Here is a 19,158-nt window from a genome sequence, read left to right as displayed (position 1 = left end):
TCCATGCTAGCACTTTAGCGTACACAAATGTTGAGCGATAGTATGGTGCAATGCTAACACTTTAGCATACACTATATTGATATTTGAGTGTATGCTGTTAGCATGGAGCAGCGAAGCAAACGTTCTACTACTACTTCTAAATTGGAAGTTGGAATAATAGCACAATTTCGCAAAATTAGGATTTAAATTAAAGACTTGTGGTCACACTGGTGAGAATGATTTAGCAGTGGTTTTTATGTTGATAAAGAACAGTGTTTCTATCAATGCAAGCTGCACTATAGAGCCAGAACAGGGACCAAGACAGAACAGGGTCAGATGTGGAATCAAAGTCAAAATCACAACAACATAAAACCACAGGGGGAAACACTACAGCAGAAATGTCACACATAATATATATATACCGTATATTTCTATATTTTTAAATGACCTGCTAAAGACTGAAAGACTGGACCATCATGACTTTATTACACTCCAGAACATATTTGAACATTGACAAAATGAGAGAGTCCCTGCTGCAGTGGCAGAGCGACACGCCGGGTCGGGTTCTCCCACTGAGACTCTGGAAATAAACCGCCGGGCACTCTGGGTAAAAGCCTCCACCATGTGACACGTGACGAGTTACATATGAAGAGATGGATGATCCACCATTTAAAAAACAAAAACATGACACTCCCTCTCCCGCACTGAGAGAAGCACATTACAGGTTAGTGTTGAAGTCAGGAGTCATCTGAAGACTTCTGATTATAAAATACTTTTTTTTTTTTTAGGGCAGAATCATTGGTAACACTTTACAATAAGGGTCACTAAGTTAAGGGTTAGTTAATGCTTAATAAGCATTAACTAACTCTTAATTAACAGTTAACTAATGTGTAATTTACTAATGGTGTTCATGTTAACTAAGGTATTAATTTATACATTATTTAATAGTTTATAAAGATGACTATTAAATAATGTATAAATTAATACCTTAGTTAACATGAACACCATTAGTAAATGATTACCAGACACATGAGTTAACTGTTAATTAAGGGTTAGTTAAGCATTAACTAACCCTTAATTAACGGTAACTAGCGAGAGCGAGATAACATTAACTTAGTGACCGTTATTGTAAAGTGTCACCGAATCATTTATGTTTGTCAGATATTGCCTGATGAATAACAAAATTATAAGAATTTTCAAAAATTGATATATGGATATATAGCATTTTGCAATTAAACCCTTTGTTTGCTCATTATGTAATTTTAATTACATATCAATTAAACATAAAAAAAAACATCTTTTCCCAAACTGACACATCAGAAATATTAACAGTGAACTCAACCTGCATGCTGAGCCTCAGTAAATCCTGCAGGACTCGCAGCACCGTCACAACCTGAAGTCCAATCCACTTAAGTTAGGTTTTATTACATTTACAGTCCTGATGTATCTCATTAGTTATATTGGTGCCATCCGCTATCATTTCTACACAAACCGTATCCATGTTCACAGAGAGCATCACTATCAAACAGACAGTGATCACTGTTTATCAAAGACAACATGAATATGAGCTCTGGATCAGCCTGTGGTTTGTTTTATCGTCCTATTATTGAAAAATACCCTGATAATCTGACTGGTTCATGTTCACAGAGGCAGTAAAACGATAAAATAATTTCCTGCTGTCTGAGAGAGATGATCAACGTTTTGTTTTTGTTTTTTTTCGATTCTTTAAATATTTAGGAATCAGATTTATATCCACAGAGAAAGTAGCATTGCCGCAGGAGAAAATCTAATTATTAAATTCATTAATTCACTTAACTTAAAATATCAATGTCCTCCATGTATTTGCCAGATGAAAAAAATAATTCTTCGAGCCATATCGAGTGTGAATTCCCTTATAATAAAGTCACATGTGAAAACCCACATGTGAATTCAAAGCGCACGTGGGTTTTGGACACGTCAGTTTCACCAAGCGCAAATCACATTTTCACCTGTGAATTGTCTCTTTGCAGGTAAAATTTAAGTTTTCACATGTGAATAAATATGTAATGGGAGGTTAAAAAAACAGTTTTCACCGATGAATGAAATTTTCACATTCGATGTAAAAACTGTCACATGACATCTTTTCTATAAAATATGGCAAACCTTTTATCAACTACATGGAGAATCTCCCATCTCACACGACTGAATGATCTACTGTGGTTAAGGCTAACCTATCTCTCATTTGTCTGTTAATTTATTTTTGAGACGTCTGTAATGTACGGTGAATGTTTTTGTATTGTCATTGTATGATTGTATGTTTTGTATACTTTTTGAAAAACCCAAATAAAATACTCTAAAAAAAAAAAAAAAAACTGTCACATGTGATGTCAGAAAACAACTTGAAACAAATTGTTCACATATGAAAACCAACGTGTCCCAAATGCACATGTGCTTTGAATTCACAAGGCTTTTCACATGTGACTTTTTTTTTGTAAGGGATAATTGAGAGTTTTTAAGAGGGAACAATGAAAGCCTCTCCCTCCCCGCAGAGTCACAGTGATTGGCTCCTCGACTCACTGACTGAATTTGAACTTCTGTTGTTTTTCAGCTTTTTTGGCACAAATGTTTTGTTTCCACTGCCGGGACGCAGCGTTCCTCCTCCTTCACTGCTGAAGTGTCTTTGAGCAAAAACACACTGAGCCGCTGTGGGTCAGAGCAGCAGCTGAAGGCCTGAAATGTAAAAATGTTCCTGTGAAATGACAGAAGGGGAAAGAGAGCTTCCGTGTGTTTCCATCCGTCCGCAGGCCGTCTCACCTGGTCTGGTTCTGGTCATACCTGCAGGACAGCACAGGACACATGACATCATCAGAAAATACTGTGAAACAAAAGCAAAAAAAAACCCTGGATTTTCAACCTGGATCCTGTTTCCAATCATACTGATCGATTGCTGGGTCTTATTTATTACCGGTGACAGTTATTCCACACATCATTGCTTCTTGTATGAAAAGCTTGGGTGGGCGTCCCTAACAGTAAGACGTGACAGGTATTGGTTTCTCTTTATTTATAAAGGCCTTAATGGCAACTTGCCATCATATATCACTTCTTTATTAAATTGGTCCTATAGTCACTATTCAAGTGATCGGCTAATGCTCGAAGTCCCGCGTACAAACTGAATTTGGGAAAACTGCCTTTAGTTTCAGTGCTGCACACCTGGAACACTTTGCAACAGTGAAACTGGACACAACTGTACATTTGGGTCAATTTAAAACCTTAACTGCAAACTGCACCACTCATGTTACTGTTTTTAACTGTGTTTGGTTGTGTTCTGTTGTTGTTTGTTTATTTATGTGTATTTTACTCATTGCATCATTGTAAATGAGGATATACCCTCAATGATCTCCGAGATCTAAATACAGGTTGACTGAATGAATGAATGAATGCTGAGTGCTGTTGATTTTTGGACAGCAGGACTGTGGAGACTCGAGTCACATGACGAGTCACAGTTTGAATCTTTTGAGTCTTGACTTGATGCATGAAGAGAAGACTTGAGACTGGACTTGACTTGGGTTCTGGTGACTTGGGACTCGACTCTGACTTGTACTCTGATGACTTGAAAAGGTTTCTAAAGTCTTGACTTGAGATCTTGTGTTTGTGTAAATGACTTAGATTGAAAGTGATGAGATTTGTTCCAGCAGACGACTGAATTTAAATTCTGTTTTCTGAATTTGTATGGAATGATTGAATTTATTGAAGTTGAAACTGATTATAGAAATCAAACTCATGATGCTCTTACCAAGTTTTTATCCTATTCATTTTTTAACTATTTAATACTGTCTGTGGGTCCAAGAACTACAGGGATGAAGAGAGGAATTATATAGAGGAACTCATCCTTTACATTGTCGTAGTGTTTTTATATTTCATGTCTTCCATTCGTTCTATTCTTATTCCTCTCCTATTTTCTTTGCTGCTGCAACAGGGATCAATAAACTTCCATCTCATCTTAGCTGGTGTGAATATTGATTGAGTATCGTCTCCAGTGTGACCTTCATCCCGTTCAGGTGTGATGTCACTCACTGTCTGACGCAGTCTGGGATCTGCACATGCTCAGTAGGGATGAAGCGAGACAGATCCTGGAGGCTGTCGACAAACCGGAGCTTCCTGCTGAACTTAGAGCTGAGGAGGAGGAAGAGGAGGAGGAAAAGGAGGAGAGGAAGAAGAGGAGGAGGAGAGGAAGAGGAGGAGGGTGAAAAGAAAGGAAAGAGAGAGAGCGAAACATTATTTTATTGTGCATTTGTGTTTAAAATTAACCTGTTATTATTGCTTAGCTGTAGTTTATAGAAGAAAAGGAAGAAGAAGAAGAAGGAGAAGGAGAAGAAGAAGAAGAACAAAAGAGGAAGAGGAGGGTTACAGACCTGATGAAGGGTTTGATGATGGTGATGAGGGCCTTGATGTACCAGGTGGGATGAACGACATACAAACCCTTTAGATTCTTCCTCAACCTGCAGAGATAGAGAGGGAGAGAGAGAGGGAGAGAGAGAGAGAGAGAGGGAGGGAGGGAGAGAGAGAGAGAGGGAGAGAGAGACAGAGAGAGAGGGAGAGAGAGAGAGAGGGAGGGAGGGAGAGAGAGAGCGAGAGAGAGAGAGGGAGAGGGGGAGAGAGACAGAGAGAGAGGGAGAGAGAGAGAGAGGGAGGGAGGGAGAGAGAGAGAGGGAGAGAGAGAGACAGAGAGAGACAGAGAGAGAGAGAGAGAGGGAGAGAGAGACAGAGAGAGAGGGAGAGAGAGAGAGAGGGAGGGAGGGAGAGAGAGAGCGAGAGAGAGAGAGGGAGAGGGGGAGAGAGACAGAGAGAGAGGGAGAGAGAGAGAGAGGGAGGGAGGGAGAGAGAGAGAGGGAGAGAGAGAGACAGAGAGAGACAGAGAGAGAGAGAGAGAGGGAGAGAGAGACAGAGAGAGAGGGAGAGAGAGAGAGAGGGAGGGAGGGAGAGAGAGAGAGAGAGGGAGAGGGGGAGAGAGACAGAGAGAGAGGGAGAGAGAGAGACAGACAGAGAGAGAGAATAATGTGAGTCATGTGAGATTGTCAAATGTTCTCAAACTCTTGGTGACTGACTCAACACACACATACTTTCCCATCACTGACACACACACACACACACACACACACACACACACACACACACACACACACACACACACACACACACACACACACACACAGTGAAAACAGAATGACTGCGGTGTTCTTTGCTTCCTAACTTCAGCCGCTGAGTAAGGGTTCACCCAGTCCGTCTTCCAGGGGCAAAACAGGAAGCGAGACAGGAAGCGGTCTAGACCGGTCAGGTGTGTGAGAGCCAGATATCGGCCGGGCTGAACCTCAATCCTTCCTCCACTCCTCCTTTCCTCCTTTCCTCCCTCACTCCTTCCTTCCTCTGCTTCCTAGTCTCCTCCTGGCTGCTGACAGACGGCTCGGTGAGGCCGGCAGCTCTCCAGTCATCGCCATGGGAACGAGGAGTCAGACCATCGATCCAATAAGAACTGATCTTACTTAACTGTCTCATCGCATACAAAGAATTGTAGCTACTTAGCTTTTTTTAAGAAAAAGAAGTCAAAATTCTCTGATTCCAGCTTCTTAAATGTGAATATTTTCTGGTTTCTTTCCTCCTCTATGACAGTAAACTGAATATCTTTGGGTTGTGGACAAAACAAGACATTTGAGGACGTCATCTTGGGCTTTGGGAAACACTGATCCACATTTTTCACCATTTTCTGACATTTTATAGACCAAACAACTAATCCATTAATTGAGAAAATAATCGACAGATTAATCGACAATGAAAATAATCGTTAGTTGCAGCCCTAATCTGCAGGGGAACTCCATATTTACATGATGGTCAGTTTATAATAAACTAGCTTTTTATTTTTTTTCACAAAAAGTCACAACAAACCAAAAAGACCTAAATAATGAAACACAGAGATGGCAAACACAGACAACTTCCTCTGTGGTGTTTTATCTCCAGCCTCCATCTTCCTCCTCAGCCTCTCTGTGGTGTTTCTGCTGCTCTTCCCACAGATCACCTGTCAATCAAACAGTGTGGGCGGAGCTTGGATTTTCTGTTGATGCAGTTTGAGTTTCTCTCCTCTCTGTCTGTTCAGCCATGGTGGCTATCACTACTCATGCTAACTACCCTGTTCTTCTTCTTCTGTTTATTCCAAACGAACAGGAAAAGCATAAAACGCATCATTTCCTGTGCGGCAGAGGATTTTTCCCAGGAAAGAGCGACCAGACACCGGCTGTTTAGAACAGACAGTGGAGAAGATTTATTTTTTACATGAAAATGTCACAAATTATGACTTTAAACTCGGACTGCAGGGGAACTGTACTTCCTGGTAAGGACACAACTGGATCTTGTCTTTAGGCTCTAAATGAGCGGTGACCCTGTAAAGAAAGTGTGAAAGCAGGAAGAGTTTTCAGATGGATGGATGCTGTGAAGAGAGGGAGGCTGGGTGTTTAACAGTTTGGCTCTGACGCCCCCATCTGGACAAAGACTGGAAGAACAAGGAGATCTGACTGGTGACAGAAAGAAAGAAAGAAAGAAAGAAAGAAAGAAAGAAAGTTAAACAAAGCCAGAATGAGTTCGACCAAAGGTGAAAACGAGATGAAACGACCAAAAAAAAACAAAAAAAAACAAAAAACAATGAAAACTTCAGAGCTATGAAATCAACAAGAACTGATTGATTATTTGAGGTGATTTATTAAAGCCAAGGCACTGCAGGTGAAGAGGAATTTTTTTTTTTTGGTATTATAATATTTATTTATTTCATTATTAACAATCAAATTACCTGTTTTGTCAAAAAAATGCATAAACTTTTTCCTCAATGGATAAAAAGTCTGTGTGCATTTTCCTGTTTCATTCTGATGAATAATGAAAGAGCTCATAATTTACAGAAGTTTTTTTTTGTTTTTTTTTTACAAAATACTGTGCATGTGGTGGAAACCTCTGATTTTTCCTTGAAAACAGAAATGACAGAAGATATCAAAACATCCTCTGTAAACTACTAATTTGATGGCTGTGTCTACAAATACTAAAACTAAGGTATTAATTTATACATGATTTAATAGTTTATAAAGATGACTATTAAATAATGTATAAATTAGTACCTTAGTTAACATGAACACCATTACTAAATGATTACCAGACACATTAGTTAAATGTTAAGTACATTAATTAAGGGTTAGTTAATGCTTAATAAGCATTAACTAACCCTTAATTAATGTAGCCTTATTGTAAAGTGTTACCATATAAATTAAGTTGTTTATATTTGTATAACTGACATGTGTATTTTATTAAACTTCAGTATAGAAGTAAAATATCATAATGTCTCAAAAGTGACTAATCCAGACCAAACCCTGTGGTTCCTTTAAGGTCTGTTTCATCTCTCACCTCCTGTCCATAGTGGTTTACTGAGTTTATTTTAATTTAAAACACTGTACCATCTCTCACCTCCTGTCGATGGTGGTGTAACACTCTCTCAGCCAGCCGATTCCTGGAAGTTTGTCCTTCTGTCCTCCGGCACACAGATAGACGATCACGTAGTTTTCTGCCACCATCAGCTCCAGTGTTCCCACCACAAACCTGCAGAGAGAGAGAGAGAGAGAGAGAGAGAGAGAGAGAGAGAGAGAGAAAGAGAGGAGGAGGGAAATCTGCTGGATCGCTTTACGGCACAAAACAGGAAGAGGTTCTGTTCTTCCGGAGCAAACGGAGCTAAAGCTGAAAGAGTTTCTGGCAGCAGATGGTGGAAGGAGGGAGAGGAAGATGGAGAAATCACTTCCAACATGTTGATCCTCTTCAGGGAGGGGGAGGGGGGGGGGGGCAGGGAGCAACGGGCTGATGGGAAATGTAGTCTTAATGTGGAGAAACACTAGAACTAACAATACTACTGGGTGGTGAAATTCATTTGATAATCATATAGGCCTATTGATGTTTAAAAATGATAGAGATGGAATTTTAAAGGTTTTCAGATCCCCTGAGCTCCAGTGTGTGAACTAAATACCTACAAAGTATTTGTTTTTATTTATTTTATTTATAATTATTTAGTTTATCATACAAACTGTTCATCATAGCAACATATTGTAGAAGCCACAGTAGTATTCACAGTGTAAGTAAACATGGCAGCGTCCTTTCTCACCATAGTCATGCCACATACTGAATGTGGTCATTTAAAGTCACATTGAAATGAAATATGACTAATTTTCCATGTCATAGTTTAAACCTATTTTACAATGAATGCCAACAAACTCAGTGTAATGGTGACATCATGCTGCACCAGGAGGCGTAAAATAAAAACTATAACCAATAAAATTTAACAGATTTTTGAACAGTCCCGCCCCTCTGCCCCTCCCATCCAATCAAACTGCCTCTCTCTCCCTAACTGATCTCCCATTGGTTTACACTTTTTGAATGATCCCTCCCTGCGTTATGTCCCGCCCCCAACATCCTGTTTCAGCAGGAATAGGGTTGCAAAATTCCGGGAATTTTCAAAGTTGGAAACTTTCCATGGGAATTAACGGGAATTTATGGGAATTAACGGGAATTTATGGGAATAAACGGGAATAAACCAGGAATTTACTAAATTGAAGGTGTGCTCTTAATAGGGAACTTAAATATAGTTGGGGAAAATATATTTTAGCATAATCCTGACTAAAACAACCAGATATCATGCAAGTACAGTTGAATATCTATGCTATTCCTCAATCACATGCACACATAGCACACTGCTTACTGCAGGGCTATTGAGACCACGCCCCCTACATGCCTACATGCACTGTGCATTCCTGTGCATTTTTGTTCATTTTTGAATGGGTTGGGTCGGGGGGATGAGTAATATTTAACTCAACATTCATGTTTTTGTTTTTCAATGAAAGAATTGATTGTTCAATAAAATATTTAACACTTGATAAAGTTCTACTTACAAATAAATCTGTTTTAATTGTATTATTTTGGATGGATGTCTGCTTATAACAAAACAAATATTTATGCTTGGATATGATACCTTTCCATTAAATTACCCTCAATTCCCAGTTAATTCCCATAAATTCCCATTAATTCCCATAAATTCCCATAAATTCCCATCATTCCCATGGAAAGTTTCCAATTTGGAATATTTCCAAAATTCCCCAGCTTAACTTCCCATGGAAATTTACCGGAAACTTTCCGGAAATTTACCGGAAATTTTCCACCCCTTTGCAACCCTAAGCAGGAAATACATCACATTAAGGAAGTAAAGATGTTCTCAAAATGTTGTTTCAGTGTGACTTTAAAGGAATAGTTCACCCAAAAATGAAAATTCAGTCATTATCTCCTCAGCCCCATGCCGATGGAAAGTCAGGTGAAGTTTCTTAGTCCACAGAACAGTCCTGGAGCTTCACAGCAAAACAGCGTTGCAGCATTCTCCTAATCAACCAAACTTGCTGGGGACTTGTCTTAAAATGTAAAAAAAAACAACCTAAAAAAAACATAAAATGGCTCCATACAGCTCGCCCGGCGTAATCCAAGTCTCCGGAAGCCCAGAGATCCCAAGTTGACTTGAAAAGACGTCATTTACACCCTTTTTTTTAGCCGAAACCTTCACTGTAGCCGCTGAGCCCAAAGTGTGTTAGCGTGAACCTCGTCTGAAGTGAAGCTCGAGCTCAGAGGAGCGGACATGAGCCGCTAGACCAGATCAACGAGAACTCGCGATCTCTCCTCACCTCCGTGTTTACACTGCTGCCCAGAAGCTAGCCTCACACACAACACAGAGAGCTCTGCTGAAGCTGAAGTGCCTCTGTCGGATCTAACGTTACATCTTCGGTCTTTGATCTGTTACCTAACTGTTGTAGCTTCTTTCAATAGCGCCGATATATAAAAAAAACGATGGTTCGAGTGTGTTCTTTTCCTGGATGCTTCAACAGAGAGAAGCGTGTGAGATTTCGTGGTCGTTCTTCATCGCGGGACGTATCGGTGGCTTCCGGAGACTTGGATTACACCGGACGAGCTGTATGGAGCCATTTTATGTTTTTTTTTTTGGTTGTTTTTATACGTTTTAAGACAAGACCCCAGCAACTTCGGTTGTTTAGGAGAATGCTGCAACGCTGTTTTGCTGTGAAGCTCCAGGACTGTTTTGTGGACTAAGAAACTTCACCCGACTTTCCATCGGCATTGGGGTGAGGAGATAATGACTGAATTTTCATTTTTGGGTGAACTATTCCTTTAAGACACATCAGACAATCCCATCGCTGTCTGCCACTACCGGCTCCGATGGCCTGCCAGCTGCCTACAGAGTGTCAGGTGTCAAAGATGATAAAGTGGGTGGGGACACACAGGAAAAATATGTGTGTGTGTGTGTGTGTGTGTGTGTGTCTGTTTGCCTTTTACCTAAACAGGTTATCCATCACATACTGGTAATTTTCCAGGCTGTTCTCTGGCAGATAACAGGAAGAAAACACGATGATGTCATTCATACCGTCTCCATAGTAACCTGAGAGATGAAAGGGAAGGCGTTACAGAGTTATTCCTGTGCATGTGCATGTCAGTGATCAGATCAGAGCTCTCTGGAACAAGCAAGTAGCACAAATTTGTGTTAAGACGACTTGGGAAGAACTTTCTCCACGAGGACATGAGTATCAACCTGGCTTTTTTGGATTTGATAATCAGCTGTAGTGAGTCGGCAAGTAAAAGTCCCGTCCCGGCCAGGCGGCGTGGCCAGGGGGGCGTGGCCAGTGGGCGTGGCCTTACCTCCGTGGGACAGCACCCTGAGGAAGGGCTGCAGGACGCTCATGTTCACCCTGCTCTCCTGAGGCGGGTGTCCCATGGAGAAACAGCGCCACCTGGTGCCCCGGCTGTCCACCGTGTCCTCGCGCTCCAGACAGCCCAGGCCGGTCGGGTCCGCTCCCGGTGCCGAGCCGGACCGAGAACCGGACCTGGACCCCGGACCGGAGCCGCGGGCCCTGTGGCGCCGGGACGCTACGCCGAGACGCCGCAGGTCATCTGGAAGACAGACGCAACAGACAGGAAGACATGTAGGGACGCAAAGTTAGAAAAACAACTGGAGGTCCTGAGATCTACATTACATGTGGATGGAAACACAGCTGGTTTTGGCTTTTCCTATTAAATAAAATGTGTTTTTGAGCAGGGGTTCTCAACCTGGGGGGTCGAGATCCCCCAGGGGGTCGCAAGATCATTTTGGGGGTCGCAAGATTATTTATGGGATAGGAAAAAAGCATATTTCTACTTTGCAAATTTATTATCATGTCTATTTTTTCAGATTTTTCTCAAATTTTTGTTTTTTTTTCTTGTGAAATTCTGAATGGTTTTCAGCCTCTCGACCTCCTCTGATAATGAATCAAAACAAAACAAGCTGAAAAGGGAAAATCATTCAGTGGTTGAACTCTGACCGTGAGTCAGCGTCGCTTCATTTTACGGGGTCCCGAGCCAAAAAGGTTGAGAACCTGTTTTAGAGCGTGGTGTTACAGTGTTACTGCTGTCCGTACAGCAAGACAGAATGGAGGAACACAGGACAGAGGACAATTCATGAGAGCAGAAGGTTCATATGATCTGAACCAAAGAAGCTTCTTTCTGACTATCTGCTGCCCTGACCTTTGACCCCTCACCTTCTAGGTCCAGGTCGTAGACGGGGAAAGGGAGCGACTCGCTGTCGGAGGGCGTTTCCATGCCGTCCAGGTCGAAGTCCAGTCCGGTGTCGTCTTCGTCGTCGAGGGACGGGGAGAGGAAGGCGGACGGGAAGTCATCGGAAACCGCCGAGTCGCTGCGTCCTAAAACCAGACTTTACTGCAACATCACTGATTTACAAACCAAGACGTCGTTACCAAACACTATCTATCCATTTTGGAAAGAAAATCATTTCCTAAAGATCATGATTAAACTCCGCTTTTAAATGTACCACAGTTTATTTTGGTTTTGTGTGTTTTTCAGATGGTGGAGATTCTTCAAAAGTTTTCATCTGAAACATTGCATGACTTTGTCTTAGCGACAAAATTCAGAAAACACTAGTGAGGTTAATTTAGGAGTATAGAGGAGGACATTCAGTTCCTCAGTTATATTATTCATATCGATATGCGGTCGTTGGCTAAAGTATTGGGTCAGTGACTTAAGGTTCGTCTTGAAGAATCAAGAATTGTGAGCTAAAGTTGGTGTTTTTAAAGCCTAAATAGTATTGTAACACCCAGAGTATGAGGACAGCGAGCTAAAATTATTCTTGTTGCTTAAAATGGTTTAACACGGAGGACAATAAAGACCCAGAATCATAAACTGTCTTTTTTTGTGAAATCCATACCACACTACAGAAAACACCCAAGAACTATTCACTGATTGATCACTGGCCCAATACTTAGCCTTCTGAGTGTGTGTACATGGAGTTATCTGTAATACCCAGTGACAGACTGAGGGCTGGAGCCACCAGGACTTTCCTCCTGCGGGGTCGCGACCCCGACAAGGCCAGGCTGCTGGGCGGAGCTGCAGAGAGAGAGGGAACAGACAGGCACCTGGTCAGGACATGAAAAACCATCTCCTCCATATTCAACGTGGTTCTGGTCGGTCAGAGACTTTGACCTACAAAGGTACCGACAAAATGTTCCTGCAGTGTTCGTGGCGAGGTAACTTAGAAGGAAGTGGAGAGTCCTGAGATCTACGTGAAGTTCTAAAAGTCAGTTTTCCCACCACAAAACGCGTATGTGAAGGAGGCACGGCTATAAACAGGCAGTGGAGTCACAGTGCAGCAGCTCAGTGACAGTCAGGGTGTTGTGGTCCAGTGGAGGATGGACGATGAGTTTGACTTCAATGCTGGAGACCAGAGTTCAATTCCCAGCTTGTACGAAGGAAATTTGTACCAGGAATCAAATTTGTAGCAAAACTTTTTCTTTTCAGATTTAACCGACCAAAGTTGTTTTAGTTGCGTAAACTTAAAGAGTAACTGAACCCCAAACCCAAATCTGTGGTGAAGCCTGACATCTAATGGTCAAAAGTAGGGTACTACACTGGCAATCTGCTATTGGCTGGTCTTTGGTGCCAGGTGATGTCACCACCTGTTGTACTCTATAGAAGGTGACATCACCTTTAGCTGAAAATGTCTTGTCCAAGTCATGTTTTTGTCACAGAATCCAGTTCATGGAGGATGAACGCAATTTTCACATAATTTGTGTCCACTGACCAGAAATCTGCATTTCAGAGTTCGTGCTCAGTTCACGACTTTTTATGAGATCATGTTGATTTGCATTCAGGAGAACTGTAGAAAATGTATTTTTTTTTGTATTCAACTGAATTTCTTATGCCACTCTTGTGTTTTTTTTTATCAGACATATGCTTGTAATATTTTGGTGATTTTGTGAAATATGTTTTTTTTTGCAGTTTTGGGATCAGATGAACACCAGGTCAACACACCAAAAAATCTCCCCCAAAACAGTAGGAAGCACCTTAGGTTACATCTGACGAGAGTAATGACAAAAATAAAGACAAATCCAGTGGAAATAAAGATGTTTAAACTTATGCTCCTGCTTGCAGTTCATTAATAATGCATTGTAAAATGTCAAAAATGCATAGACATCAGTGGAGGAATTAACCAGTGTTACTCCATTCACAAAAGTAGACTTTGGGCAGATGTCCAGTCCCTGTAAATAACTGGGAATAAAAGGAACAACTGAACCAATGGGGTGATGGGGGAAACTCTTCTGTTTACCTGGTTTGTTCTTCGTTGGTGTCGATGTGTTCTGGTCTGAGATACTTGTGTCCTCAGCAGCTCCTGGAGGTGAAGACAGGAAGACATGAAGATGAGGGAGAGAGAGCGAGAGAGAGAGAGAGAGAGAGAGAGAGAGAGAGAGAGAGAGAGAGAGAGAGGTGTTGCGGTGATGCTGGTGATGCAGTTACCTGGATGGAAATCGAATGCTTCCTGTCCGGCGGCGGCTGAAGAAGAAACGGAGGTGTGAGAACAGACACGGTGATATCTGATGAGAGAACCGAAGCATAAACTTGCATTCCTCCTTACCCAGCTCGTCTCCAGAAGCCGCTTTGTTCCTCGACTCCTCTTCTGTCGCCTCCTCACCTGCAGGAGTAAAACGGATGAGAATAAGTCGAGGCAGTGGATATCAAACCTGTGCAGTTTCCTACGTAGAGTTCATCCGTCTCCTCATCTGCCAGATGTGGGAACAGAAGGGATTAGAGTCGATTCACTAAACCTCGAGCTGTGGCAAAATCCCTCCATCTAATATCATTTGCCACCAAAACTTCCAAACCTGCTTATATCCACTGAGTTTCAGACTGATGACTGACAAGATATGATTTGTTTAATGTGATAAATTATTAGATGTATCTCACCAAACTATCATCTCTGAGGGAACATTGGTCCCGATGCCTCCTCATGAGACTTTTTTAGATTTGACTGTAGATATAACTGTATATTTTTACAGATTTGAGTTTTAGTTCTACAAACATTTCTTGGAGGCAGAGCTGCTCTGGAGGCAGAAATAATCTCATTGGTTGAGTTAAACCTCAGTGGGCGGAGCCAGAGAACCACAGTTTTTCTGGCTAGGTAACATTAGACTGAAGCCCAGTGAAAAAGACAAGAGGTAAGAGAGGAGGAAGCTAATATTATGAAGCCTAGTGCTCTGCTGCTAACTGAAAAAATACAATCTATCATAAGTTGACCTTCAAGTTCAAACTAGCCATACTAGCCTATAGCTAGCTAGGTAAGCTATAGCTAGCTGCTGACCTTCAACATCATGAATACCATGGTTATGAATGAACAGAAGTCATTTCCATTTATATTTTTATACTTTCTTCTTTGCCATTCAAGTTAGCCAGTTAGCTAACTTGCGCTCCAAACAAACTGATTCTTTGGCTCCGCCCACTGAGGTTTAACTCAACCAATGACAAGTGTCTCTGCCTCCAGAGCAGCTCTGCCTCTGAGAAATGTGTGTAGAACTAAAACTACAATCTGCATGATTTGTGGTTATTCTTTGTTCTTTATTATAATGATAAAAACTACAAGATGAAATGTGAGTTACACGATCAGAAACTTCTGTGATCACCGTATTTTCTCAGCCGTCCCATGAGAAAAATTTGGTTTTCAGACAGTTATCAATAAAAACAGAGCAAATCACCACAGAATAAACCATAAGGACAAAGCGCATTATCTCAGTGAGATAAATGAGTCCCTGGTCCTTTGTGCAGCATTAGGGTTTGTAGAAAACTCTGGAAAACTACCTGGCTGGTCATCAGATACTGTAGTGGTTGTGGTTGTAGTCGTAGTGGTAGTAGTAAAAGTACTAGTACTAGTTGTAGTAGAACTAGTAGCAGTAGTAGTGCTGTCAGTGTCCTCATCTTCTAGAAGTGACCTACACAGAGGAACAACATGTTACTCCCAAATCTTCATCTTGGTACAGAAGTAATCTATATCGTACAGCTGTTATTCTGTTTATTACAGGTTTATTACACATTCTATGAGTTTCACTGATATTATCATCAGTCTTGATGATATTCCAGGAGTTATTTTGTGATCAAGTTTTGTAGTTTACTTTTGTGTCGTACCCACTTTCCCTCAACCTGCCTCATCTACTTTCACACTTTTTCCAGTCTAGAAAAAGAGTGAAAGTCTCCCTCCTTCCTCAAACCTCAGCCTGTCTCTCTGCTGCAGTGCATTCTGGTCTCTCTCCTGCTCCTGTGGGTGGAGAAACTGGTCTCTCTCCTCTTCTACGATGGATCTCTCCCTGTATGACTATTGAACGTCTCTTGGTGCAAAATGGCGGCTCTAGAAAGAAGCCCTCGCTCTTTGATTCTGAGGGACTGACACCAAAACCTGACGTTTACCGCTGAGGTTTTACATCCTGAAACATTTTCTCATATCAAACTCCACTGGAGCTGCTGGAGACATCTGGAGGTGACGTCACCTCGTCTACGATTGGCCGGTTATCCACCAAGAAGAAAAACATAACAAACTACTGGATGGAACCAGGAATGAAAAGTACATCACCAGTAGCTGCTTTTATCAGAGTTAACGTGTTTTAGGGGGATTTTTCCTTCAAAGCACATTTTCAACAATAACAAAAGTTTATAATTTCAAAGGTACAAAAAGCAGGAAGTAGATGAACTCTGACCTGGGTGCGTCTTCCTCTTGCTCTTCCTCTTTGGACGCCATGATGTTCCTGTTGTTGTTGTTGCTGCTGGTGATGATGATGATGATTAATTAGTCTACCTGAGTATAATTTGATGATAATATTTAACTGTCTTAAAACATGGATAGAGAGACAAAATGGGTTCGAGAGCTTGTTTCTGTAGGAAAAAAAGGGTGTTCTTGATAAAAGTGACACGTACTCTACTACTAATACTAAAGTTCTTAGCAATCTTTAGCCCCAGGAAGCAACGGGGCTGATGGGAAATGTAGTCTTAATGTGGAGAAACACTAGAACTAACAATACTACTGGTGTGAGATAGAGGAGAACAATCATCTCCAACATGGACTCACTGGTTTACAGTCACTGGGCCTCATTTATCGAGCGTAAATATCGTGTGTAAATATCTGTATTTTCCACTCACTGTGCAAGGCATTCAAGATACTACGGCCAATCTGGTTATCAAACCAGCTCTCCAACAACACGAAGTTACGTATCTTCAATACCAACATGAAGACTGTCCTGCTCTATGGTTCTGAGTCGTGGAAAACCACCGAGGCACTCACAAGCAAGATACAGGTGTTTGTCAACAAATGCCTACGCTACATCCTAAAGCTATGGTGGCCCATCAAAATCACAAATGACAAACTGTGGAGGAATACCAACCAGGAAGACATAGCTACCACAATCAAAAGAAGAACGTGGAATTGGATAGGCCACACCCATAGGAAGGACACAAATAACATCACAAGACTACAATCCACAGGGAAAGAGGAACCAGGGTAGGCCGAGAAACACCTGGAGACGCTCCATGCTTCAAGACTTGGAGGAAATCAAAGTAAGCTGGCAGGAAGCAAAAGCCCGGGCCCAGAAGAGAGTGAGATGGCGAGCTCTGGTGGACGCCCTATGCCCCTAAATGGGGTAAAGAGGTTTAAAGTCAAGTAAGTCAAGTAAGTCAGTGCAATCATTGGCTACAGAAGACTTGGAATATGCTGTAGAACCTGTATGGAGTCATTTTATGGTCATATTTTTTGCTCTTTTCTGAACTCTAAAGAACTGGACCAAACTGACTTCAGTTGTTTTGGAGAAGCCTGCTACAGAGTTGTCCTGCCAACCTCTCTGTGTGTTATGTAGACAAACAAACTTCACCTGTGTTTCAGCTGGCATGCAGGAGAGTTGTAATGACACTATTCCCTTAAAATGTTTCACCAGATGAAAACCTTCATTCATGGAGCCACGTTTAGCAGCACAGTGTGGAAAAACAGATTGTATTTGAACTGCATCGATCTGAATTTGTCATGCTCACACTGAAAAAAAAACCCTTTCAGATTGTATTTTTAAACAGCAGAGGAAAACCCGACTGCAGGGTTTGACCTCCGGGAGACTCGACCCGTCGGAGCGAAGTGAAACTCACACACTGCAGCTGATAAGGAGGCAGCAAGAACAAAGTCACAGCTGAGAAGTGAGAAGAGTCAAACTGGTTTTACCTTCAGGATCCTCCGCCTCGCCTCTCTGCTCAGACCGGAGGAAGCAAACTGTCAGAAAAACACTTCAGACTGCAGATCACTGCAACTTTTTATGACTTTATGACTGGACTCTTGACTTCAGATCTCACCTGTCGCTCTCTCTCTCTCTCGTTACTCTCTCTCTACCTCCCTCACTGTCTCCTACCTCTCTCTACCACCTTCTCTCTCTCTCTTTCCCTTGTTCTCTCCTTCCTCTCTCCCACACTCTCTCTCTCTCCCTCCCACTCTTTCTCTCTCTCTCTCTCTCGCTCAGCCACACCTTTCAGCCAACAGAACGGAGAGGTGTGGTGCGTTGCCACGGCGAGGGCCCGGCCCGGTAACCATGGCAACTCTGACTGTACGAGAGCTTAGCTACAGGGGCGGAAACTGCTGTGCATGTTCATGCCTGCTCAGAACACACACACACACAATGTGTATGTAAGCACAAAATTGATCTCATGGTTTCATCACTTCATCACACCAATTTGACACCTCCCTACAGACGTGCACACTAACACACGCACACACACACACACACACACACACACTAGACTGGATAGAGCGAGTAGATATATGACAGAGCTAAAACACATTGCACTAGAGATAAAGATGAATTATTAATTTCATGGTGTGTGTGTGTGTGTTTTTCTGGGTTTAACGTGTGTGTATTCTACAAACTTGTACTAAAACTGTTGTGTATGTTGTTTTGCAGTTTGCGTGTCTGGTCTAGTCAAAGTTTATTTCTGAGGCTTGTGACTAAACAGGTTTGTCACTCAGGGATTCACAGAGCAACAGAGGACACAAACACCAGAGACCAAACTGAATTCAGTCAGATTCAGTCTGATTCAGCTCGATTCAGCCTCGATTCAATTCGATTCAGCCCTGATTCTGTTCTGATTCAGCTCGATTCTACCTGATTCAGCTCAATTCAGCCTGATTCAATTCGATTCACCCCGATTCAGCCTTGATTCAGCCTGATTCAGCTCAAGTCAGCCCGATTCAGTTAAATTCAGCCTGATTCAATTCAATTCGGCCCGATTCCGCCTGATTGAGTCTGATTCAGCCCTAATTCAGTTCAATTCGGCACGATTCTGCCTAATTCAGCTCAATTCAGCTTGATTCAGCCGTGATTCTGTCTGATTCAGTCAGATTCAGCTCGATTCAGCCTTGATTCAATTCGATTCAGACGTGATTCTGTTCTGATTCAGCTAATTGAATCAGATTCAGGCTAATTCAGCTCAATTCGGCCCGATTCAGCCTGATTCAGCCCGATTCTACCTGATTCAATTCAATTCAGCCCAATTCAGCCTTGATTCAGTCTGATTCAGCCCGATTCAGCCTTGATTCAGCTCAAGTCAGCCTGATTCAGTTCAATTCGGCCCGATTCAGCCCGATTCTGCCTAATTCAGCTCAATTAGCTTGCTTCAGCCTGATTCAGCTCAAGTCAGCCTGATTCAGTTCGATTCTGCCTAATTCAGCTCAATTCAGCCGTGATTCTGTCTGATACAGCCTGATTTAGCCCGATTTTGCCCTGATCCTGACCC

The 19,158-nt window shown here is 42.0% G+C and overlaps 1 protein-coding gene across 5 annotated transcripts; it reads right to left on the bottom strand.

The window, feature by feature from the left end:
- Nucleotides 1-1,042: 1,042 nt before the first annotated feature.
- LOC139641826 (BCL2/adenovirus E1B 19 kDa protein-interacting protein 2-like) lies at nt 1,043-17,850 on the bottom strand. 5 transcript variants are annotated; one of them, XM_071516441.1, is made up of 15 exons: nt 17,725-17,839; nt 17,597-17,621; nt 16,095-16,160; nt 15,205-15,335; nt 13,988-14,044; nt 13,870-13,905; nt 13,682-13,744; nt 12,379-12,462; nt 11,601-11,762; nt 10,726-10,977; nt 10,366-10,468; nt 7,456-7,587; nt 4,371-4,457; nt 4,033-4,131; nt 1,043-2,793 (listed from the first exon to the last, which is right to left on the bottom strand). In XM_071516441.1, the coding sequence occupies exons 3-15, from the start codon at nt 16,133-16,135 to the stop codon at nt 2,769-2,771; spliced, it is 1,272 nt and encodes a 423-aa protein (XP_071372542.1). In that variant the 5' UTR covers nt 16,136-16,160; nt 17,597-17,621; nt 17,725-17,839; the 3' UTR covers nt 1,043-2,768. The 5 variants fall into 5 exon arrangements, 4 of the variants coding, with proteins under 4 accessions (XP_071372542.1, XP_071372543.1, XP_071372540.1 ...); XM_071516442.1 differs by having other exon boundaries at nt 16,095-16,157; nt 17,725-17,812; XM_071516439.1 differs by having other exon boundaries at nt 17,597-17,850.
- Nucleotides 17,851-19,158: the final 1,308 nt, after the last annotated feature.

The sequence above is a fragment of the Centroberyx affinis genome, unplaced genomic scaffold (genome assembly GCF_046629955.1).
Source record: "Centroberyx affinis isolate AG114_WGS23_722 - 3 ecotype Tasmania unplaced genomic scaffold, CSIRO-AGI_Caff_v1 ptg000402l_1, whole genome shotgun sequence".
Lineage (NCBI taxonomy): Eukaryota > Metazoa > Chordata > Actinopteri > Beryciformes > Berycidae > Centroberyx > Centroberyx affinis.
The sequence above is the reverse complement of the archived record's forward strand: the minus strand, read 5'-3'. Positions and strand labels throughout refer to the sequence as shown.

Excerpts from the sequence above, each read along its gene's own strand:
- LOC139641826 (XM_071516439.1), bottom strand. The coding sequence starts at position 16,135 with ATGGCGTCCAAAGAGGAAGAGCAAGAGGAAGACGCACCCAG. Across the intron at positions 15,336-16,094 it reads CAAGAGGAAGACGCACCCAG|GTCACTTCTAGAAGATGAGG; the intron begins GTCAGAGTTCAT and ends TCCTCTGTGTAG. Across the intron at positions 2,794-4,032 it reads ATCCCAGACTGCGTCAGACA|GTATGACCAGAACCAGACCA; the intron begins GTGAGTGACATC and ends GCTGTCCTGCAG.